Source organism: Benincasa hispida, chromosome 8 (assembly GCF_027475165.1).
Source record: "Benincasa hispida cultivar pf3 chromosome 8, pf3_genome.v1.1, whole genome shotgun sequence".
NCBI classification, from domain to species: Eukaryota; Viridiplantae; Streptophyta; class Magnoliopsida; order Cucurbitales; family Cucurbitaceae; genus Benincasa; species Benincasa hispida.
The window spans coordinates 52,423,863-52,450,056 of record NC_143485.1 but is presented as its reverse complement, the minus strand read 5'-3'; the positions used below and the strand labels follow the sequence as shown (position 1 = coordinate 52,450,056).

Genomic DNA, 26,194 nt, shown 5'->3' with positions numbered 1-26,194 from the left:
AACTTAGCAGATATGCGGACCCTCTTATCTTATCAATTTACCTTCTCCCGCAAAGCAATAACGGAGTTGTAAGAGAACAATGCAACAATACAATGGTTAGAAAGGCGATGGTTAACATTCAACATAATATCTTTACCATCTGCTTGAACTAAAGACAGATGGCAGAGCGCAATCATGAGTTCTTCAATTTCCTAACAGCGTATCTACATGGTCCCATGGTGCCTCTTCATCTACAACAACCTTTGCAATTTCAAGAAGCACTTCAACGAGCTCCTTGCAACATCCTCCTCAAGATCCCCCGCTATAACTCTAAATTTGGGGGTGTGTCACCTTCTCCGCAATTCTGCAATTTTTCTTTGTGACCATTCATTCATTTTTTTTATACAGAAAGCTATACCTTGTATTCTTTTGTACATACTTACAATTTTGTGTTGTGATATTTATAATTCTTTATGTACTTAGACAAATTTTATACAACTGAGTAATTATTCTTTCCATATGCGTTAGCCTCTTTACTTTTATCATCATTTATCAATTATTGTGGTAATCCTTGTCTTTTATTTCGCGTTGTTTATTTGCGCTGCCATGATGAGTAGTATGTATACCCTTAGCAATATTTCTTAATACATTGCATTTTCTGCCTAACACTTAGATAATCCATCGCAATAGCTCTGCTTTACCTTTTCTTTTACAAGATTCTGCTGAAACCTACTTTTCAAAATTTTGACTAAGTGTTTTGTCTTTTCTATCCAAAACAATGCAATAAGAACCTTGTGCATCTCTAAATTTGAGGGTGGGGAAGGTCTGAGCAGATGCGATCAAGCGGATGCGGTCATATCAGGCAAATGTGTTCATCATTAGTATCTAAAAAAAAAGGAAAAAAATCATAAAACTCCGCTGTCAATGCAAGGGAAAATCCCAAAAATCCCAACCTGATAGAGTTAAGTCGTGAAAGAGTCCTGCTCGTAGTTGGATGTTCGCATGACACCCGTGGGAAGAAGTCAAAACGTAGGTAAGTTTCTAGGATCGACGCAATAGAAAAAGAAAGAGAGAAAATAATAATAAAAGAGACAACTTCTCTGACTAGCAAAAGTAAAACTTGGTTGAGGATCAAGAGTTGAAGTTGAGATTGGTACACAATCGTAGTTGGATGCTCGCATGACACCCGTGGAAGAAAGCCAAAACGAAGAGTGTAACCATGATCAACATTCTCTAATAAGATGACACAAACCAGGCCACCGCATAAAGACGCACTTCGTTGTTTTTGCAAGAAAAGGTAAAACATTCTTCTCAAAACTAGAAGAGAACTTTGGGTAGAGGTTTGTTTTAGACAAGAATAAAGTAGAGCATGTGAAGAATTGTTAAAGGATAGAAGGAACTTGTGGTGTTGAGTAATTTTGTAGAGGTGGAGCATTCGGAGTAGCCGATCGACGCAAAGTTACGATGGGAGTTGAGCGGAATTGCCTTAATCGAAGATATGCTTGAGGACAAGCATATATCTAAATTTGGAGGTGTGATAACTTGTAGAAATACAAGTTATTTATGCTGTTTTATTTAGATTATGTGGCAAAAAGAAGGAAAAGTTGCATCGATAGTATAGAAATTTGCTTAGAAATACGAAAATTGTAAAGTGTCGTGAACACACCCACTAACCCCATTGCGATGGCGAAATGGAATGTCCAAGTCTTTGTTTTGCAGGAAATAGGTCACCACATGTGTTAATTGCTCGAGGACAAAAATGAACAATGCATCCACATAGCATGCGAAAATCGATCAAGAACGAAGAAGATCAACGCAATTGCAGCGCATGTGACGATTGATCATGGATTCAAGCGATCAACGTATTTCTACTGCATGTGGCAATCAACAAGAGATCAAAATAACTACACCGCATGCGGCGATCGATAAAAAATGGAGAAGAGCAATGCATTCGCAGGAGATTCTGACAAGTGTACAACATTTCTGTTGTACGATTATGACAATTGATCGTGGAGCAGAGCAGACATTCCATTATGACATGGTAGGAATTATCAGATTTACAAAGTGGGACCACTAATATAAGAGCCATGGTCTATAAATAGCTTCCTCAATTTCAATGTAGAGGAGGCTGGTTTGAAGAGACACTACAGAGAAAATCCGGGAGAACGACGAGACAAGGCTGGTCACTTCTACTTGGGAAGCAAGCCTGAAAGGAAAGCTTTCCACTCCATTTCATCCACACGCCAGCAAGCACAATGTCTCCGATCGGGATCTGTGTCAAGACATGGACACTATTTTCGTCTTTGTTTCTATTCTTTCATTCATCTACTGTGTTCATCATTCTTTAATCTTTCATTCAAAATTTGTATCAAACACTTAATCTTTAGATTTAATATCATTATCGTAATCATTACCATCTCTCTGTTCTCTTCCATACATTCATCATCCATTTTCTCCATCATGTGTCACTAATCCCCTGGGTAAAGGGGAAGGATTAAGCGAGTGAGTTAATCATTGTTAAGGTAATAAGTTAAGTTTAGCTAAAGCATGCTCGACGACATCTTCACATTTGAGAGCAGATGTGAAGATGTTATTCCGCCTATCGAGAGAGGGTTGGAAGAATGCGTTAACTAAAGTGAGAAGTATTTCCAGAGATGGAAACAACCTTGCATTCATTATGTTAATCCCTATTTCACCATAGACATATGAGAACGTGGCCGATCACTGAAAGGTGTAAGCCAAGGGAAAGCGGAACCTTAGTTGCGTTCTCAACACGAATTGACAAACTTGCAATGTCCTTTCCCTCAACGCATTCTCTTTCTGATTCATTCACAAGACTTGCCACCACATTCACTAGATTATCTTGCACAACTTCACAACCAGTCCTCAACCTGTATTATTGATAGTTTAGACATTTATTTTATCAACGCAATTTACTTCACCGCAATTTACTTTTCTGCACAAACCAATTCTTTATTATTTATGATAAACTGGTCGCATTTACCACATTAGTATCGCATCTAAACAACAACAATCCCCGTATTCAACCTCAGGTCAATCTGAGAAACTTGCGTTGGAATTATACTTGGTTCAGCGCAAGAAAACTTGTGACACGCACTACACGAACGCATATTACAAAGCATATCATTATCAACGCATACATTAGAACACAGTCGTAATATCTTTATCGAAAAGAACTTGAATCATTCGTCAGTAGTGCAAAACCATAAGCATAGAAAAAGAAAGTTTTATCAATTTTAATATTACACTAACCATTAGGTCTTGATCTTTAGACTTCAAAGCTTAATGTATAGATTAAATAATGTACTTTGTTGAGAGGTTATTTATTAAACAATTTGTCACTTTTGTGTTTGTTGAAAGTTGAGTTTTGTATACAAAAGAAATAGTTGAGATTTTATTTTGTGCATGTACATATGAGAGAAATATTGTTGTAATTTGTGAGGAGTGTTCATATGAAAGGTCATAGTTGAACATATGGATTTTTAGTGAATATATCGAGTTGATAGATCATAAATGTATAATGTTTATTTATTTGATGTAATTATATTGTTGGAATACAAGGTAGAAAATGAGAATATCGATTGGGGCATTTAATTTGAAAACAAAAAGACATGTACTTGACACATAAAAAAGTCAAAGTGTATCACACTATACTTGACACTCGAATAAACTTGACATACCACCAATGTCAAGTGTATTATCTTACTTGACACGAAATTTGTATCAAGAAACATATTAGTTGATGTTTTTTCGAAGTCAAGTTATCACACTATACTTGACACTCAAATAGTTGACGCTTTTATAAGTGTCAAGTATATCCTTTACTCGACATTGAAAAACCTCAAGTAATCCAATTTTTGTAGTAGTGGCGGCTCAACTAGGTATACTACAAGAAATTAGTTTTTTTATCCTAACTAATACACCAACTAGGTATACTATAAGAAATAAAGCTTCCATTGGGTGATTGGCATGAAAGTCATTCAATTAGCTGATATGTCATTTATATATCCTATGGGAGTAGTAGAGGAAGTTCTCATCCAAGTTAATGAATTAATTTTTTCTGTTGATTCACATTCATCTGCATCCATCTTTCTAGGTAGGACTTTCATGAAAACTTCAAAGACAAAGATAGATATAGATGATGGCACATTATCTATTGATTTTGATGGGGAAATAGTGAAATATAACATTTTTTATGCTTTGAAAGTCCCCAATCAAAGTCCTTTTACACTGTGTCAAATTTATGTGATTGACTCTTTGGAGTAAGAAGTAGTTTTGGATATATATTATGACGAGGATGATGATGACTCTAGTGTCACCATTTCCTTTGGCGATCTGTCATCTGTGATAGTGTTTGAATTGGTAAGTTTTGATTCTTTATCTAATGTTTTGACCGAGAAATTGTTGCCTTTTGTCATGCAGGTTGCACCCATAGTGTTTCTTTATATCAGTTCCTCTTCTTGACTAAATTCTTCAAATTCTCCTTCTCCTCTTCTTATTCTTTCCTTTCATAGTCTCCTCTCCTCACAGTCGATATCTACAATAAAATCACAGAGTATACTCTGGGAGGAGTGGGTCATGCACAAAAAGATAGTTCAATCAAACTAATTATTTTTTTGTTGTTTTGTTTTTTTTATTTCTTTTTTTAAAAGAAAGAAATTCAAGGAATTTTAAAGGCCAATTGCATGGTTCCCGACAACAACACCAATTTGTTTTGGCTAAAATAGATGTCGTTAATTTTTTCTTACCCAAAACAAATGAAATTTCTAATACTCTAACTACAACTAGACCTAACACGTAGTAATAGTGGAGTAAGAGGTTGATCCCAAGAGTTCCTTTATTAATTAGTCTAAAATAGACTACTTGAATTCCAAAATGCAAAAAGATTAAATGGGGTGGAGGGGGTTGTTTGTTTTAAGGAACTAGAAACTAACTAAGTTAAAAGGCAAGAATTGATATAGGAAATTTATCAATGAGAGAAGTAAGAGAGATTATGAGATAAAATTCAATTGAAAATGAAATCTTGAGGATTTTATGTAAACTAGGCAATTCTATTATTGACTTAACAAAAAATCATACAATTAGATTATTCAATAGTTTATTAAGAATAAATTCCTAATGCCCTAATTAATTAATTGACAATGCACCCTAATCTAGGTATTAATTGCTTTCTAAAGACATTTCACAATTAATCCCTAAATTGCATTAAACTCATGAGTTTTCTTAACTATTTCAAATCTTGAAATCAAAAAACTGAAAATTCAAGATTGATTGCATGATTGTTCTGAATTAATAGGTGGTTTAAAGAAAAGAGGAAAAGAAGACCACATTTTCTATGAAGACTACTAATTCTTGCAATCATAATTACAAATTTTTTTTATAGAAATATATAATTTTTGCATTAAAAAATTGATTAATCTTGAGTTGTCAATTGATCAAATTTATTCTAAATTTCAGCAAGAACATTAAAAAGAGAGTAATTACATGAAAGAAATTTCAAGGAAAAATCTCAAGAAAATGAAAATCTACATAATTCCCTAGAAAAAAGGATTACCTACTCATGGATGATGAAATTCTTCAAGCAATCCATTGATAGTTGCATATTTGTTACAAGGATTGAATACAATTTGATTGAATCTCTAAAAAATTTACAAGAATAGCTCTGTAAATTCAAAGTCTCTCTCTAAAATTTTAAGTTTTTCTTCCCTCTTGCTGATGAAGAATGAATCATCAAAATTTATACCAGCAGGCACAGCATCACCAAGACTAGCACTGCAATGCTAAATCATAGAAAAGCCAAGAAGCGTTGGGCTAACGTTGCAACGTTACGCTGAGGCTTGATTGTGCAAGGCGAGCGTGTGGGATGAATCGCATCAAAATCTAGAGCATTGTCACGATGTAGGGAGCATTGCAACGTTATCCTGTTTTGCGATTGAAGTGAGCGTTCTGTCTTCAAGCGTTGCTTAGTGCTTCTAAGCAATAACGCTGAAACTCGATGGTGAAACTGGATGGTAATACTCGTTACTTGATAGTATTTACTCGGTGCTCGATGGCATTTACTGGATGCTTGATGGAATAAACTCGATGGCATTTACTCGATGGTACTCAATGCTCGATGAAATTTTGGCAATTTTCTGATTCTATTCAATTTGTTGATTTTCTAGGTCATTTTTTTATCCTTTTGACCCAATTTTCTTAGAGTGACTCTTAAACTCCTCGGGGACCGTTCTACCTATAAAATTAGCATTAAAAGCAAATAATCAACACAATTTTGAGTAAATTAACATTGAAAATATATGTCTTTTAAAGACCTTACATAAAGTTAGACACTTAGAAGATCTATAAATCCTTCATCTCTGCTGATTGTAATAAAGAAAAAGGTGGAATTATTGCCATTTTCACTATTGGTAACAAGGTGCTGTTAGAGAAAAACTCGAGAGAGACATCTCCTTCATCAATTCTACTTAGTTGTCAACAACAAGCAGAAAAACAAGCCAAAGGGCACAAGAGATTAAACCCTGCAGCTTGACTTCTTTCCCTTACCTAACATTTTCATTCATTGTCTTACTTGATTGAACTAAGATTATATGTATCAAAACATATTTGTTTAATTCAATCTCCATTTCAACCATTTCCACATCTCCATCAATTAACTTACTAAGTTATTTGTGTGTGTGAAATTTACTTGCTTGATATTTGCATAAGTTTTGTTGCTTGAATCCATCTTATCAGTTGATTGAAGTAAAAAGTACTTAGTTACTTGAGAGAGTAGTTATTCGCGAAACTCATCAAGATAGGGCATTGAGTAATTTTAGAGATAAAGTTATTCATGTCATTTTTTTTGTTCATTTTGACTAACACATGCAACCTAGAGATAGGATAAATGTGGCATTCACATCAAGATATGTTGAGTATAAATTAAAAAATATACTCTAAATACATCACACGCATACACTTAGATTCCAGCAGGTATCTTTACCATCTCCATTTCGTTTTCACTGTGCTCATATACGTTTATTGTTATAACTAAGAAATCAACGCATACCATCTGATGCATCTATTCATCCATGTACCCTCTTCCGCTTTATCTGAACTCCTACTTCTGACGCATCCATTCATCCATGTACCCTCTTCCCCTTTATCTGAACTCCTACTTCCTTTTGTAAGCATGCTAAGTAGTTTAGTGTAAATAACCAATGCATAACATTAATTAGTAAACCACTACAATAGATCAATAGACCATCTTATGTTAATCTACTCTAGATTCCTTGCGTTCGACTACTTGTGTCTAGCTTAAGAAAACTTGTATGCAATTGGCAAAGTGTACTTGAACATAAATCTATCATCTGTCCGATGCATAACATCATCTTCACACCAAGAGATAGATCATTCATATTTCCCATAATTATTCATTCTCATCATCAATCATCTTCAAAAGCACAAACACGATCAAACGCAATAAATTCCTTTAGATGTTTGTGTGGATCCTCATTTGCACGTCCATGAAAAGTAGAAAGTAAGTGAATGAGACTAGTTTTAATTAAAAATTACCTATGATCTCAGGATAAGTAATGGATAGAGGTTATTGAGTCAGGTTTGGGGCTGAGAGGTCCCTCAGTGTGGGTTCTTTAGGTTGCACTATCGTCTCTTCTTTAGTGCCTTCTACACGGATCTGTTCTTCCAAAGCTCTTTGTTCTCTGGCTTCTTTCCTTCGTCACCTGTCCTCCCTGCCAAGCTCTAAAAATATAATAAAGAATTTTGATCCTAGAAGGATTGAGTCATACAAAGAAAGAACAATTTAAGAATGAACAAAGAACTGTAAATCCTCTAAAAGAGAAATTCTATGGCTCCCTGGAGACGACGCCAATTTGGAAGACGAAATTCATTATCCAATCTCATAATTTAATCGTATCCACAAAAATGTAGTAGCGATAACATGGGTTGAAAACAGGAAACCATTGAATTTCTCAATCAAACAGTTTACAGCCCTAGCGTAACAGATGGAGGATTTGAAATTGTTTTGTTGAAAATAAATTTAAATTGAATAAAAGTAAACTAACAAAATGTAAGTTGATGTAATCTATGAAAAATGCCTAGCTTGTGTTATTATGGAACTTTCCTTTTCAATTTACTAGCTCATCAAATTCCCATAACCTGAATTTAAGTATCAAATTAATTAGAAAAGCTAATTAATCGTCCTAATTATCTAATTAGCCCAAGTCGAATCAGATGAAAAACATACAAATCCAATTGGTCTAATAGCATTAAATTCTAAGGCGAATTTAAGCTTAATATCTAACAGGATGAGCCATGATTAAATATTCGTTCGACTCAATCCTAGGTTGATTGGAACAATGCTTATTGTTATGGATTCTCAAGCTAATCTAATCTATTGCTTCTTGTAGATCAACATACAATCAAGTATTTGAATGTTAATTAAAAGCAATATCATACAATTCCCAAACGTTCGACAATATGATAAAATTAAATTAAATTATAATTGAGTCTAAGAATTTCAAATAAATCCAAGTTCAAATGCTCACTAGTTCACGAATAGGTAGAAAAATGTAAACCCAAGCTAGATTATGTTACTTAAGCCCATAATCGACATGAAGTTCGACGAAGTAAAGTTTGGATACATCAAGGATCAAAAAACAAAAGAAAAATAGAGAGAATATAGAAGATATTCATATGAAATCAAAGATGAAAACCCTAAGCGGCCAAAACTTCTTATTTAGAAAATCGTGATGGCGTTATGATGCTAGGGTACACGCCACAACGCTCTGAGAAGCGCCACAACGCTGTGTGCTTTTTACGGGTAATGGCCATTCTGACTTTTCATTGCTGAGCATAGCGCCATAGAGCTGCGACGTCGTGCAAGCAAGGCAAAATGATCCTTTTGGCCTTTTCCATCTCGATTGATGCAATTGAGCTCTATTTTGGCCCAATTTAGCTTTATTCCATCACTAATGCCCAGTTCTACCCTTAATGTGCTCAAAAGCTACAAAATAATCAAATAAAGACAAAAAATGCAAGAACAATCTCAAATTAAGCGGAGCAAGATAGCACATTTTCAGTGTTATCAATGGATCAGACTTTTAGGATTTGTTGTCTAAAAACTTTAGAAAGCTTGCCATCCTCGCTTTCCAGTATGCATAGTTAGATCCGTCTGATGCAGGTGGACGTGTGGTAGATTCTCCTTCTTTTACTCCTTCCATCAAGAAGTGACAGGATTACAACACCAAAGAAGGTGTCTACTGCACGTTAACAATGTTAAAGATGATGTTACTATTGGGGTTGATGCCCTAAATCTCGTATGGTCCTATAGATTATAAACCTTATATGAACAAACTTGTATGTGATTAATAATATATGATATTTTTATTCACTTTGTCTATGAAATCTGTGATATTTTAGTTACATTAACCACAAATCAATGAAATAACATCCAAGGTTATCATTTTAACTTAAACATGTATGTGGAGACATACAGGTGGATCATGTTTAAGTGATAACCTAAATGGTCTATAGTATATGGATAAGGTTGGGTACCTTATCCTAGTGACACTACGAGTATGACCCGCTTTGTAGGTGTTACAATTATTGTAGAGTGCTACAAATGATCTGATCTTGATCCTTCATGTATTAGACATGCGAGCGGGGATATTCTATACAAAGGAGTTTATATAAGACCAGACCACAAAATGTTTATTCTCATTATATAACACCATTCATAATAGAGACTTTCATTTCACCAAGATGACCATAGGTAACATGACATTAATCCTGAGTGAGTTGTGAACTCCTACCTATGAGAGTAGTCCTTTGATTTGTATGGATGAGAATGGTCAGATTGTCGACTCAACAAGCCTACCATTTCGGGGATTTGTTTGATTGGGGAGCTAGGAGCACAAATACACAAGATGACATTCACTCCTTTCCTGAAGCAGGTATAAGTAGATAAGTTGTTCCCTTGAGGGTTGATTCCAGGTCTTGAACAATAGCGCCACACCCTTTCCTAGCCCGAGAGGGGTTTGGTCATAGGTAGGACTATGATTTATTGTTCATTAGAGGGATCAGTGGTACTTAAGGATTTAGATGTAACTATAGGGGCAAAACAGTAATTTGGCCCAGTTGTACTTACGAGCAATTTGTGAAGGGTCATCGTACTGTTGATTGATTATATCCAATGGACATAGATACATATCTATAGTGCGAAGAGTGCAGTTGTCAGTCTTTAATGGAGTATCCGACAGTTAACGGATGGTGGATAATGTAATTAAAGAGTTGAATTAACTATTCACGTACCGTTGGAGCTCAAGCTATAGATCCATAAGGTCCCCTTGGTAGCTCAAAAGGATTTAGTTGAGAATCAGTTTTTGGGTTAATTTGAATTATTCAAGTTAATAAGAGGAAATTTAATTATATATGATATAATTAAATTAATTAAATTATATATAATATAATTGTCATAATATATTTGATACATCATTATTTGATTGGAGGAAATGAATACTTGAATGAGATTCAAATAGTTATTAAAATTTTACATAAATATGATTTATATTAAATGCCATAAAAATAGAGAAGAGGACCTATAGTTTATATTGTATATGATACAATATTAAAACTATAGATTATGTGCTATATTTGATATAACATATAGTTTAATATAAATAAGATATGATAAGTTGGTTATCATATTTATTTATATTAATTTCATTAATTAAATAATTATTTCTCTTTTCTCACTTTGGTGGGAGGTTGAGTAGTTTTTATGGAAAATGCAGTAAAAGAATTATTTTTTTTTCTTCTACACATACGATACAGACACACATTTTGAGAGCTATACAATTGAAGTTTACTAAACGATAGAAGAGTTCTATCTTCTTCAATCTTCTTCCTCTTCAAACTCAAAATAGTTAGAGCCCACAACTTCTGGACTATCACCCTGAGTATACCGAAGGTTCCTAGTGGTTATATCTCCTTTTGGTTCGTGAAGTTCTTGAATAAAGTTTTCAAGGTTACTGGGTTCGAGGTTCGTGACGGTTCGAGGGTTTTACACGAAGAAATGTTCATCAAAGGTATAATCTTTTGAACTCTTTTTCCTTTAAAAAGCATGCTGTAATTTATTTAAAAATGTATATCTTGTATGTTTGCTATAAATTTGTTTTTCCAATAAAAATGGAATTTGACGATTCGCTTCCGCTCAAGGATTTCTTTTAAAATTGAGTTCCTTCAGTCACAACATTCCACATAACCATTACCAGAAATAAAAAGCATGTAAAAGAACACTAGAGATTGATAACCCACTTCGGGGTAAACCACCTACATCTAGAGGTAGTGTTTATGGGCAAGATAACTTCACTAATATCAATGATAAGCAATTACAACGTAGTACTTATTTGTAATAGTTATAAATTACAGTGACTCCCGAACAACTCAATCACTCAACCATTCACCTAAGCTCCCCCAGGTTTGATATCCATTTCATTGCATCTCCGGCTCCCTCTAAGTTATGGTATTAGTGAAGAATGTCTTAGCTTCCCCCTAAGACCGAAAGTTCCTCTCTACAAGACTCAAGCTCCCCTCAAGTCATGAGCCTCCTTCTTACTAGAATTGTATCTTTTCCTCTTGGAACAAAGTCCCCTTTGCTTGAATAGCTTAGGCTCCCCCTAAGCTTAAGAAACTCTTCTTAGATGAATCATGATATATGAATAGTAAGCAACTCGGAATACGTCTCCAAGCTAGCAATACATCTCTTCCTCCTTCCTACAATTGCAACTGAACACTCATAGCAGTAAAGCACAACGTTGCTTCTTAAAACAAAAATTGGCCAACCCTAGCCAAAGTACTAGATGTCTTTTAAATATGCACAGTAGATACATGGACGAGGAATCCTAACTTCCTATCGCACACAGAAAAAAAAGGAACAAGATCTGCAAGTAATACTGCAGAAGGAAACCCGATAAGGAAGTATTTTGCTGAATCAATATTTCCGGAGAACATCTTTTTGGTAGGAAATCGCCAATACAAAGACATCTTAGATGACATCTATGACACTTAACCAAATAGTCTCTACTTAAAAAATGTAATTTGATATACACTGGCATCCCCTTTTGCACTAAAACAACACATCAATATCACAAATTTATTATGTTTTAACATAAATCAATATTACATCTGCACTGTTTCATACAACATGGATTTGACAAGCTTCTCAAGCATTGGAAGGTTTTGATTTTGATCATAATCATATAAAATGGGCACAAATCTTGCAATATTCAAAGAAGCTTGAATGAAGGCAGGAGGAAATGGATTATTGGAGGACAAACATTCTTTGTTGAGCTTCTTCCATGCATTTGAAATCAAATTGGCAATGTGCTTCTGAGTGGTTTCAATACAAACATCTTGATTATCTATCATGTAGTAGTTCACATATGATCCATCATATCCCTCTTGATTCTCGTCCTGTGAAGAAAAATGTAAATTAAATAAATTTTTTTGAAGGAAGATATTAAAGAAAATACATGTTAAATTAATTTAAGTGTAGAAAGACAAACCTTGGCAGTTCCCAAGTCATCTTGAAGACGCAAAATGGTAGCAGCAGAAGAAATAATTAGTGGGTCATTATCTAAAAGATGAACAGTATGATTGGTAATTGATTGGCCTAACAAAAAGAAGACATGAACCAAAACTACATGAACTCCACTGCTCACAACTCCATTCCTTAAATACTCTTCTGCACTTGGGGAATCACCACAATCAAACCATCTGGCTTCCACTAGAAATGCGTCGCAAAGTTTTGCCCACTAAAATTAAATAAACATATATATACTCAGTCTATGTTTAGAATATGAAAATTAATATTAAATTCACTATAATCCTATTCCCATTTCCATTTAATTTGGTTCTGTTCTATAACGATTTTTTTTTTAAATGAATGTTTGTTCTCATTTTTAAGTCCTGAGAAAAATATTAAGAATATGCAAATTAATAGGTAAAGTTACTGTAACTTAAAATTACCGATTTTTGTAAAGAGTCGATAGGATTCCAAGCGTGCTTCTTATAGATTTTACTACTAATTTCATTAGTGATTTGGTAAAGTGATTTGAAACAGATCTTCATACACTCTGGTAGTGCTTCGGCCATTGTAACATCCCATCTGCATTAACAAACCTTCTCAATATAAGTTTTCAATTATGTTGGAATTTAAATTTCAGTTTCAGAGTGGGTTAGGTTTAAATTTTTTTCACTGTTTATTTTTGAAAATGAGTAATTTGACATTGATAAAAACACTTTGAGTATATTGCAAATCAAACAAACTTGTACGTAATTTTTTTTTTAAAATGTGTAACCTCACATACATGAGTGTTTTTATTTAAACAATTTTTATAAAAAAATGTTTAAATGAAAATAACTCTTTTTAGTCCATCCAAATAGATCTTAAGAGTTGTTTGATCCACTGGGTGCAGTAAACATTTTGGTGCTAGTAAGTTTGTACTTAAGATGTAAAGTTGTAAAATAAGATATCTCAATAAATGTGAAAAGTAAAAATAGATTTAAACCAACTTAAAAAATTGGTAGGCCAAACGATCCCTTAGTTCATACCTTTTAACTACTTCTGTGAACAATGTAAGCTGGCCGAGCGAGCCATAAACATCGAACATGTCGTCGATAAGATAGATAAAGGAGACGGCTTTTGAAAGTTGAATCCTTTCATCGGAAAAACATGGATCTATGAGGCAAACCAACGAACAAATGTACCATTTAAGTGGTTGGTCCCTTGCAAATGGCAATGTTTTACCTAGACCCGTCTCTTTCCACCATCTAAAAGGAACATTGACAAAATTTTAACGTTAATGTTGTTCCGTAGATATTTTTCATCCCATAAATTTTGTCAAAAACTTACCGTTTGAATTGGAAAAGTTCTTGTTGGTGCATATTTTGGGCGATGTTGAAATCCATTTTGGCCAGTTGTTGAAAAGCATTGGCCCATCCATTATTTGTGGCATCTAAATCTCCTATTCCAAAATAATCTTTGACCATGAATTTTGAGAAGCTTGTATGATATGGATTTGCCAAAGTTCTTGAAACATTATTAGCCTCTTTGCTATCAATACTATTGTTTGTGATGTATTCTTTTAAGATTTTGGAGCTAAATTTTTTTGCTTCGTCGAGTATATCTTCTTCTCCTGGTAAGCATAAATGTGAAGCTTCATATAAACTCATTAACCCTTTGATGTCTTGCTCAAGATTCTGCTTGAAATGTCCCTCCTCCTCCATGAAAACGTTGAACACATCTGTTTAAAACAACATAATTATTAGCTTAAGAAAAATTCTTAAAACATTATGAATTTAAAAATACATCAAGCCTCATAAGAATATAAATAAATAATTGAAATTTTTTTACCAAAATGTCAAACTACTTATGAAAATAACCAAAAAAAAAAAAAAAAACATCATTCATAGATACTAATAGATTTCTATAAGTGTATATCACTGATAGACTTCTATTCCATTAGTTTCTATCACTGACAGATATTGATAGACTTCTATCAGCTTCTATCAGCCTTTATTAAAGAATTTTAAAATTTTCCTATTTTGTGTAAATAGTTTTCTTTATTTCTCTATTTTTGAAAATCTACTAAATAATTTATAACATTTTAATCATATATGAGCTTTAAGTTGATAGGGTTAGAGTGTAAAATTTTAAAAGATATAAATAATTTTTTATATGAGTAACGACTATTTTGTTTTTGAAATTTATGCTTCTTTCATCTCAATTTTTTAATTATAATTTTTCATCCGTGTTTTGTTAAAGAAACACTTAAATTCATTATCGAAATCTATAAAAAATAAACAAGCTTTTGAAGACTTTTTTTTTTTTTTTAATTTTACTTGATTTTTTAAAAATATTAGAAAAAAATAGATTAAAAAAGAACATAGAAAACTTGTAGGTATGAAATAATGTCTGTAAGCTAATTTTGAAAAAGATATCGTAAATAGTTACCAAATAAAGTCTTACTTCACCTGAAGACACGTAATAACCTTGTTGTCTTAGAAGTCGAAAGCGAAGTGCAACCTCATGAAGGTTGTTGTCATTCATATGATCACCGTCGAGATCGATAAAAATTGCATATTGGTGTTGTAAAATGACATCAATCTCGGTTTTGAAACGGTAGTCGAGACCTAGACGATGGACAGCATCAATCAAATTCAAAGTTTTCAAAGAATCATCCAGAGTGCAGCTCATTAAATCCTTCTGCAAAAACCCAAGAAGCCATGTTTTTTCTGATTTTAATGGCAAGCTCAACGAGAAGAAGAAAAGTAGTAATAATAATAATAATAATAATAATAATAAGAGTGAAGAAGTAAATTATTAGTACATGAGAATTATCAGAGAGTAATTGGAAGAAAGAAGAACTGAGACATTGATCATTATTGCTGTGAAGTTTAATTGAGAACTTTGTTTCGGCCATTGATATTTGGATAGAAAGAAGAACTGAAGCAAAGAATTTGGTGATATTTGGGTTTCAAGAAGAAGAAATATGCAAAGTTTGAAATATCTTTGATTCGATATGAGATGGATCGTCCACCCTCTTTCTCCCCTTATATAGACTGAAAAAAAAGAGAGCACATTACGAATTCAATTATTGTCGTTCATGATAAAGTATATGTGGCCCGTAGACTTCTAATTTAATATTATTATTATGTATTTTTTTTTTCAAAGGAGCCTTGATTATTGCCAATTGATAATACTTTCATAGTGAAAATTTTTGGTCGAAGTTTCGAATTTCATAGCCTCGAAATTTCGGTAAAGAGGGTCTCCAATTTTTCGAAATATCACGAAATTTTTGTTATTTTTTTAGCAATTAGCTCTGCTAGCTCAATGAAAGTTTTTTTTTCCCCTCTTTTATCATAAAAAAGTTAGATTTTCAAAGAAATCATATATTTATTTTTAACTTTAGTCAAACTTTTTTTTATTGAATTATTCCATTATTTCATCTCAAATTTGAATTGATGTGAATTCTCTAATATTTCTCTCATTTTCTCTCAAACCCTATATTAGTAAAGTCTTTTTTTCTTCTTTATGTTGTGACATCTTTTATGTTATATTTTTTGTATCCCTCTATATTTAATGTTATGATTTTTATATCTTTACTATGTTATGTAAGTTTAATGCTATAGTTTTTTTTAGTTTTTGTATCTACATCATTTTATAATAAACAAATTACAATTATTTTATATGCAATTATTTTGTAATAATTTTTCTATTTCTTTTTAAAATTTTTGTTCTCACATCAACATTTACACATATTTTACAATATGCAACTATTTTTTAAGATAATTTTATAATATGCATATAAATGTTATCTTACTTATAGAAATAATAATTGAAAATTGTCAATTATAGTCTAATCCTGTCACAATCAAAGTTTCATTAACTAACTATAACAATTTAAATTGATTTCTATCGATTTTTGTAAATTTTCTCAATATTTCCATAAAACCATTGTGTACTTCTACTATTAGAATAAACTAAAGTTTTTATATCAAGTGGTAGTGGTGGTAGCATTTTTTTAAAAAACTAAGTGCAAAAAGAAAAAAAATATTATCTACTACACATTGAATTTTGTTGGTACTATACGTGTTATGAGGTTGTTGGTTGAGACTACCATAAGTTTTAGGGGTTGTTTAGGGCGCTGAGATGATATAGGATGTGGGGAGTTCTGATGTTTGGGGAGTTTTGATGTCTATGTTAGGGTGTGTAGAATTGTTATGTCTGAATTGACATGTCTGTGTTTGGGTGTATAGAGTTGTTATGTTTGAGTTTATATGTCTGTGTTCGGGTTTGCAGAGTTGTTATGTCTGAATTCATATGTCTGTGTTTGGGTGTACAGAGTTGTTATGTCAGTGCTATCTGGTTCAGTTTTTTGTACTATATAATAATTTGCCTGTATGAACACTATTTTTTTTAATATTATAATCCAATTAATGAATCCACCCTATTTGGAATAAGATATTGATTGCTGGATCAAATTTCACACCTCCTCCCAGACTACTCTCTTAGTCTAGAAGGAGACATGACAACAGCAGTTATCAACCCTTCTACTGATACTTACTGCCTAATAACTCTAGCGGAAGTAATCTGATACCAATATGTAATCTCAAATATAGTAGCTGCCTCTATGGCCAAACAACATTAAGTAATAAACACAAGACATTTACAGAGACTACTTTACAAGTTGCATAAGTCCTGACACCTAAACTTAGTTCTTACATGTGCCACTATAACATGTGTACAACCATTTATAGTAACCAACTAGCTGATGGGTTACGATAACTCTTATCTTTTAGTGGCAGAGCAGATGCAGAGTTATCTTATGAGGATTTGATTGCTACCTGGGGGAAAGAAAAAAATTTGAAAACGGAGTGAGCTTGATAGCCCAGTGAGTGACTTAAGAAAGAAAACTGATTCTCATGCATAAGTCTCAATAAAGAGATCATACTGAAATATAAATCTCTACAGTAACCTTGTACTGCAATATAAACATTTTTCAAGCATAAAACATGTAAGCCGTTTTCATCATAGAACATTAAATTGTTACTTAGTTGAGAATAACCCTGTTGTGGTTAAATTCCAACGTCGACTACTTAATCAAGAGAGAACCCTTTTGCTCAACCTTCAACTTAGTCAAGAGAGAACCTTTTTGCTCAATCTCTAACTTTCACTACCTACGTGCACGTGTCTATAACTATGTACTGTCATACCTTAAGTACTCCTACTCAGATACCTTTTCAAATGTCCCTCAGTATCGAGCTGCTCGGATACCTTCTCAAATGTCCCTCAATATTGAGCTTCAAGTAATACTAGTCATACTATGACTTTCTCTTTAAAGCATGTAAAGCAAAACGCATAAAAAAATGTCTTTAAAGATACTAATGCATGCTTTGTGTATTTAAACACACATAAATAGTTTTTCAATAAACTTTCATACATGGCATGCGTTTGAAACATAACTCATGGTTTTCTTGGAAATTACTTTATAAAACTAGCTAACATGAGAATAATCTTTCTTAAAACAAGGTTTCTTTAAAATATTGTAAATATCTAATCACTCACAACTTTTAGGACTACTCCTCAAGGGTTGATATGCTTCTAACACCAGTGTCAATCCTGTGGACACAAAAGCATATATTAGCTACTAGCATTGGTCTCCCTTTTGAGACTAACCCTTAAGTAAGCCTTGCGTTTAGCCTTCCTCTAAAAGACTTTCACTCAACACATACCTTGTTGTAGGTTTAACACTTAGGAATTTCCTTGAGACTTTGGCTCTTGCAATGTGATGCTTGGTTTTTATGAAATGGAAATATGGATGATACGCGTGGATGGAATTGCGTTATGCACTCAAGTTTCCCTAGCAGAATTCAAGTGTAAATTTTTCTAAGTTTTCTAGTAAGTCCAGGGTCGAACACAGGGACTTGTGAAAACAGATTGCATTGGTAATTTTTATAAAGACTTTGCAGTAACCGAATAAATAAATAAAGTGTTAGGTTTGATGTTTGCGTTGATGAAAAGTAAATAAATGCGGCGGAGTTCGAAAAGAGTTGTAAATGGGAGATGCAATGAATATGTAGTGAACGGGTTGAGAAGGGTTTCGGTTAACACTCCATAGAATGCGTTCATACTATGCGATCACGAAACATGCATACAATAGTAAACCACCTCTTGGTGCGAATACCACGGCTTCTAAGGCTAGAACGCACGCGATATATACGACAAGTCTACAGGGTTTACACATAAACCTCTATTTCTATTTATGCGATGACAATATGACATCCACACAAATATGCGACCACATAATATCATTCCCATCTCTAGGATGCATGTGATGCAAGTTGACAAACAGAGCTTATCTCTAAGTCCTATCTCTTATTTATGCAGTTCTAATCTTACTCTCTTAAGTCCAGATTCTAACCTAACTCTCTTGAGACATTAGGTTCTTTCTTTAGACTCTCTCTCGAGTAACTCTAAAGGGTATTTTGCACAACATAAAATAAGACAATCGCAAGCAAAGAACTTCCTAGGTCATGTTAGCTTTGTTCTTCTCAACCCATTCAACTAGTTTAGCTACTCATGTATATTAAGAGAGTGAACATATGTAGAAATAGAATTTCTATTGTATAAGTATGAAGATGAAGTACATAATAACAATGCAAGTATAGAATAAAGAGCCTGGTAGCAATCTCTTGCTGCGAGGCGTTTACACTGTTTTTGCTCGTGCTCAAAATATAATCTCACTCTCGCGAGAGTCGACCCCATCTCTACTCTTACGCCCCAAGGTTCTCTCTCGAGTTGCCTTGAGCGACCTCTAGTGACACCACTCTTCTCTTGCTCCGCTCTAAAATTGAAAGGAAACTATGAACAAAAGCGTGAACTAAACGGTGAACTAATAAACTGGTTAACCCTTTCTCTGAAGAATTCCCTTGGTATTTATAGAGCATCCATTGTGAAAGGCGGCTTCTCTCTTCTAGTTGTATAGATGGGACAACTTTAATTCTTGACTGATTCGTCGGATAATTATCACCAATAAAGCTTAAGGTACTTTGTGACCATTATCGGCTGTCAACTTAATTTGGATTCGACTGTCATCAGCTTTTTGTCCCATCGCTCTTAATTATCCTTTCACTCGGATGCGCCCACCATGTTGCGCTGACCAAGTTGCAGCGATCCTTCTTGGGCGAATGTTTGTGAACACGATTAACGTAAAGCCTTGCAGTGAAGTTGCGCTTGACCAATGATTTCCTATGATCGCAATCTTGCATTGTGTTAACGCATATTTTGCATAAAAAATACAAATATCAACTGTTCTAATGCGTTGGACGCATGCAACCACAATATTCAGAAACCGATGCTTAATGGACACAAAGTAACATATTTCATCAACGCAATCCAACATTGTTTAAGAACTTAGCACTATGATAACGTGCATTTCTGCCTATTATCACACCCCCAAATTTAAACAATGCTTGTCCTCAAGCATAAGCTAAAGATTCCTTTAGCAAGTCAACCACAAAGTTCTTTTCCTAGATTTCTCAAGAATACTTCATCCAAATCTTATATGCCAGAATTTCCTTAAGTCTTATTCAAGTCTCTTCCTAAAATATTTCTAAGACATAGGGACTGCAAGCTTACCTTTCAAACGAACTTTACTAAATTTCGGAATATCGCATGATTTATTTCAAAAAGAAAATTTTCTACCGGGGTGTCATATGATTTTATCCTTGCACAAAAATTTTCTTCATTGCTATTTTTTTTTTTTGACCTTGCGCTGATTCGAGTGCTTTGCCTTCGTTTTGGCTTGCCCCCACGGGTGTCATGTGGACATCCAACTACGAACAATGCACTCTTTCTCAGACTAAACTCATATCGATTTGGCAGTAGAGTCGCGGTCTTTGATTTATGCGTTGATCCTAGTGACTTACTTTCGTTTTGGCTTGCTCCCACGTATGTCATGTGGACATCCAACTACGGGTAAGTGCCTTTCATAACTTAACTCTTATCAACATGGGTTTCCCATTGCGTTGACAGTGGAGTTATTATTCTCAAATTTTTTTTTCTGAAATACCAAGGTCGGAAACAAATACCCCACCCCCAAATTTAAAATGTAGCAATGTCCTCATTGCCAAAAAAATTAAAATAAGTCATGCGATGTTCTAGAATGCGTTGTAAAGAGAGTTTGAAAGAAAGCTAGCAAACCCCTAACTTCTAGAAATATTTTATGAGGTGATTATCTTAAGATTAAGTTGACTCTAATATATACGAAAGAAATAGAATCATATTTTTCATCACTGAAATCATATTTGGCAAGGAACAGAATGCGGTAAACTACTAAATTTATCTATGTCAAATGATTGCGGTAATTAAAGAGGATGCGATGATAAGACTTTTAAAACTAACATGCGATGTGATAGTGCAAAATTTGAAATAAAGATAAGGAAGAGTACACCCCAAAATTTTGCATTGTCGCCTGCATTGTGTATTGACGCATCCATCCTTGCGGCGATCTATCTTCTATGGATTGCGGTGATGGGGTGAGATCATTTGCTTCTTCTTGAAACATCTCCACAATCCTGTGCCTTAATCATTGTAAACAGAAAAATAGAGGGTCAAATGATTTAAAACAAAACAACAAGTTTTTTTTTTTTTTTTTTTTTAATAAGATAAGGATAGATAAAGATTGAAGAGATATAGTGAAAATTTTGAGTAGTGGTATGTAGACTCATGAATTGATTCTCTAAGCATATATGGATATGGACAATGATGAATGTGAATCATACAAGCTCATGTTGCCATAAACTTGATGACTTGGAAAGATGGAGATGGAGTGTGGATGTTGTGTTATGCTTATTTACACTTTATGCGATACTACTTCTAGATGTATGTGTTATTAATGAAATGCTTACAGTATGCTATGTATTGTCACAAGTTTCCTTGCTGAAACCAAGTATAATTCCAATGCAAGTTTCTTAGAGTAATCCGAGGTCAAACATAGGGATTATTGTCATTAATGTATTACATTTGTGATATATGCGACTAGTTTTTACAATTAATAAAGACCCAGAGATTGGGAGGACGTTTCAACGACGATTAAAAGACAACCGCCAACAACAAGACAGAACCTCAAGAATGGCGGAACAACCAGAAGAAAGGGTCGCAAATGAAAACAATATAATGGCCAACCCCATCCTTCTGGCGAATGACTGCAATAGACCCATTTGAGACTATGCGTTGCCCAACCTCTACGAATTCTCTCCAGGAATCATGAGGCCAGAATTAGACGGATCGAGGTTTGAAATGAAACTGGTAATGCTGCAGATGATCCAGACTGCTGGGCAGTTTGGAGGGAGGCGTGGTGAAGACCCGCACGCCCACCTCCGAAGCTTCATAGAAATATGCAACACTTTTATGTTCCCGAATATCTCCACTGAGGGAGTCCGACTCACTTTGTTCCCATTTTCCTTATGCGATCAAGCAAGAAAATGGGCATATTCTCTTGAAGCGGAGAGAGAAAACCTCGTGGGAACAAGTCGTGGAAAAGTTCATGAAGAAATATTTCCCATCGACCGAGAATGCAAGGAGAAGGAAATTAATAACGAATTTTGAACAAGAAACTGACAAATCGCTCAGCGATGCCTGGGCAAGGTTTAAGAGGCTGGTAAGAGACTGTCCACACAACGGATTACCAGACTACTTGCAAATAGAGATCTTTTATCAAGGATTGAACCCTGCTTTGCAGAACGCTGCAAGTGCAGCAGCAGCTGGTGGTCTGCTCGAGAAAACATATGAGGAGACCAAAAATATAATTAATTGCATTTCCAAAAATCACGAGGACTGGCGAGAAAGCGATCAAAGATTAAGAATTGAAAACAATGACGCAAACAACGGGGCCATCGCATCCCTTCATAACCAAATGACTATGATGATGAGTTTGATACAAGGCATCGCAATTAACAGCATGGGAGCAAACAAAGGGTAGGTCAACACAATTGCTCAAATGACCGAAAGTTGTGTCATCTACGGAGATGTGCATCCAATGGAAGAATGCACAGGAAATCCGCAGTCAGTATGCTTCATAAAGAATAATCCTTATTTCAATAGTAAAACTCCGGGTAGAGAAACTATCCTAATTTCGCATGGAAAAATCAACAACAAAGCTTTCAACCAGTGGCGCAAAAAGAAGTGCCACCCGGATTTTTGTTGCGAACCAACGGTCCAACATATAACCAAACCAGTAGTTCGCAGACACTGCAATCTTCGTCCTTGGAAAGCTTGCTAAAGCAGTACATTGAGAAAAATGAATCAGTGCTTCAGAATTCAGAAACGTCCATCCGAAATCTCGAAATTCAGCTAAGACAGATTGCGGGCGAACTTAAAAATAGACCGTAAGGAGCTTTGCCGAGCTCAACTGAGCTCCCTCACAACGCTGGGTCTACGGGGAAAGAAAAATGCTTAGCAGTCTCCTTGCTAAGCGAGAAAATGACTACGGAAGTAGAGGAGGAACCCATTACGACCAACTTGAATGCAGTAAAAACCGAGGACCGTTGACTTGTAATTCAGAAGAGCCCTAGCAAATGAAATGAGAAGTTGCGTCCATCCTCAAGCCTCTAGGTCATGAGATTGAAAAAGTCCAGCTAACACCATCTCCACAAGGATTGAAAAAGAAGCAGAATGATGAAGAAAAGATCGTGACAGTGGCAGTAACGCAAAATGCGATGATCCCACGAAAAATGTGTGACGCAGGAATCTTCACGATACCATGCTCCATTGGAGGGGTTTACAGTGGCCAAGCACTATGCGATCTTGGGGCGAGTATAAACATAATGTCGCTATCAATCTTCAAATGATTGAATATTGGCACACTCATACCCACGACAAAGACTCTCCTACTTGGGGACAGATCCCAAATACATCTCGAGAGAGAGTTGAAAGATGTCGTAACCTCAATTGATAAATTCATCTTGCCGGCAGACTTCATCATTTTGGATTATAAAGTAGACGAAGATGCGCCCATCATATTGGGACGACCATTCCTCTCGACTGGTCGCGCTCAAATTGATGTGCACAAGGGGGAAATCATAATGAACATTAATGGGGAAAAGCTCCAGATTAAGGTAGTCAGGATTTTAGAAGACAGAGAAAAGAAGAAAAAGCTGTTGTGGATGTAAAAAGTCCAGCTTGCACCGCAAAATTAGCAGTCCCTGAGTCATTATGCGATTCAACCTCATCAGGGATGCAAACCTTTTGAATATCCTTTTTCTATATCAATACTTCATGTACCTTCTTCACATTGTTATTATATGTTATCACATATTTACTTCTTTGCGATCGTGCTGAACGATTGCGGTAAAAGATTTTGTTAAACTTTTTTTTTTCTATGATTATTTGACCCTCTCAATGTTTTCTTTGCAAACGATCAAGGTGAACGATTGCAGAGGCGATACACAAAGACGTAACTACTTTATTCCGTCACCACAATCCAAAGGAGGTAGATCGCCGCAAAGCAGGATGCGTCAACAGACAATGTGAGCGACTATTCTTCCTTGACTTTATTCCAAATTCTGCACTATCGCATCGCATTTTAATTTTGAAAGTTTTATCACCGCATCCTCTTTGATTACCACAATCATTTAACATTGATAAATTTAGTAAGTCACTGCATGCTTTCTCTTCCCCAATTATGATTTCAATGATGAAACACATGCTTCTATTTTTTCGTATATATTAGAGTCAACTTAATTTTAGGACAGTCACCTCATGAAATATTTCTAGAATTTAGTGGTCTGCTAGCTTTCTTTCAAACTGACTATTTATGTAGCTTCCTAAGAACATCGCATGACTTCTTTCAATCTATTGGCAATGAGGACATTGCCGCATTTTAAATTTGAGGGTGAGGTATTTATTTTCGACCTTGCTATTTTTAGCTTAAAAAAAAGGCAAATTTCGAGAATAACAACTCCACTGTCAACGCACTGGAAAAACCCATGTTGATAAGAGTTAAGTTGTAAATGGCACTTACCCGTAGTTGGATGTCTGCATGACACACATGGGGGAAAGCCAAAATGAAAGTAAGTCGCTAAGATCAATGCATAAATAAGTGACCACAACTCTGCTGCTGAATAGGTATGAGTTTAGTCTGAGAAAGAGCGCCTTGCTCGTAGTTGGATGTCTGCATGACACATATGGGGGCAAGCCAAAACGAAGGTGAGGCACTTGGATCAGCGTAAGGCCAGAGAAAAATAATAATATAAAAAATATGCAAGGATAAAAATCAATTAACACCTCAGTGAAAAAGTTTTTGTGAAATAATACATGCGATGTTCTGGAATCTTGTAAAGTCCTTTTTCAAGGTTAAACTTGCGGTTCCTAGGTTTTAGAAATATTTTAAGAAGAGACTTGAATAAGAATTAAGGAAATTTTTGGTGTATAGAATTTGAATGAAGTATCCTTGAGAAATCTAGGAAAAGAGATTACAGTCGACTTTCTAAAGGAAATCTTTAGCTTATGCTTGAGGACAAACATTGTTTAAATTTGGGGGTGTGATAACGGGCAGAAATGCACGTTATTACAGTGCTAAGTTAATAAACAATGATAGTTTGCGTTGATAAAATATGTAAGATTGCGTCCAAAAATTATTAAGTTCGTAATATTGCGGTCGTATGCGTCCATCGCCTGAAAACAATTAACTTGTGTATTTTTGTCCAGAATATGCGTTGATGCAAGGCGAAAAATGCGATCACAAGAAATCAATGATCAAACGCAGCATTACTGCAAGGCTTTGTGGTGATTTGTGCTCGCCATTATCTACTCAAGAAGGATTGCCACGTAGAGCCAGCGCAACTTGGTGGGCGCATCTGGGTGAAAAGCATAATAAATCATGATGGGACAGAAAGCTGATTCCGAATTAAGTTGACAAGCCGCTAATGAACTACTATAGTAAGTACACTCAACTTTTCAGTGACAAATATTCGACGCATCAGACAGAGAATTAATGTCATCCCATCAGTGCAATCATAAGAGAGAAACAGCCTTTCACCCCGAAGCTCTATAAATACCAAGGGCAACCTTCAGTGAAGGAGTTCGGATAGTTAGAGAATTTTCCCTTAGATAGAACAGCCTTGTTTATAGTTTTCCTTTTTATTTAGAAGGTGGAGCGAGAGAAAAGAAGTGATGCCGAAAGATCGCTCTGGTTAGCTCGAGAGAGAACCCAGAAGCGTGAAAAGCAGAGAGAGGGCCGACTCTCACGAGAACGAAACTATCTTTTAAACATAGTAGAAAAGACAGTGTAAAATCCTTAGGAAGCAAGAGATTGCTACAAGGCTCTTTATTCTCATCTTGCATTGTTATTTTGTATTTCAACTCTTTATCTATAAAATGGAACTTGCTATTCTACATCTGTTCACTCTCCTAAAAGCACGCATGAGTACCTAACTTTATCGAATGGGTTGAGAAGAATTAAGCTAACATGACCTAGGATCTCCATCGCATGCGATTATCTTGTCTTATGCTGCGCCCAACACCCCTTTAGAGCTACTTGAGAGAGAGTCTAAAGAAAGAACCTAAGACTTGAAAGAGCTAGGTTAGAATCTAGACTCAAGAGAGCAAGATTAGATCTGCATAAGTAGGAGA

General features: G+C 34.9%; 1 protein-coding gene across 5 annotated transcripts; it reads right to left on the bottom strand.

The window, feature by feature from the left end:
• Nucleotides 1-12,117: 12,117 nt before the first annotated feature.
• On the bottom strand, nucleotides 12,118-22,336 carry LOC120082587 ((3S,6E)-nerolidol synthase 1). Of its 5 annotated transcripts, XM_090316658.1 has the most exons (10): nucleotides 22,185-22,336; nucleotides 18,295-21,144; nucleotides 18,128-18,181; nucleotides 17,285-17,406; nucleotides 15,034-15,265; nucleotides 13,913-14,303; nucleotides 13,612-13,830; nucleotides 13,027-13,165; nucleotides 12,564-12,812; nucleotides 12,118-12,471 (listed from the first exon to the last, which is right to left on the bottom strand). In XM_090316658.1, exons 5-10 carry the CDS (start codon nucleotides 15,254-15,256, stop codon nucleotides 12,178-12,180), a joined length of 1,515 nt encoding a protein of 504 aa, XP_090172784.1. In that variant the 5' UTR covers nucleotides 15,257-15,265; nucleotides 17,285-17,406; nucleotides 18,128-18,181; nucleotides 18,295-21,144; nucleotides 22,185-22,336; the 3' UTR covers nucleotides 12,118-12,177. The 5 variants fall into 5 exon arrangements, with proteins under 5 accessions (XP_090172784.1, XP_090172783.1, XP_090172786.1 ...); XM_090316657.1 differs by lacking the exons at nucleotides 17,285-17,406; nucleotides 22,185-22,336; XM_090316660.1 differs by lacking the exons at nucleotides 17,285-17,406; nucleotides 22,185-22,336 and having other exon boundaries at nucleotides 15,034-15,192.
• Between the last annotated feature and the right edge of the window lie 3,858 nt (nucleotides 22,337-26,194).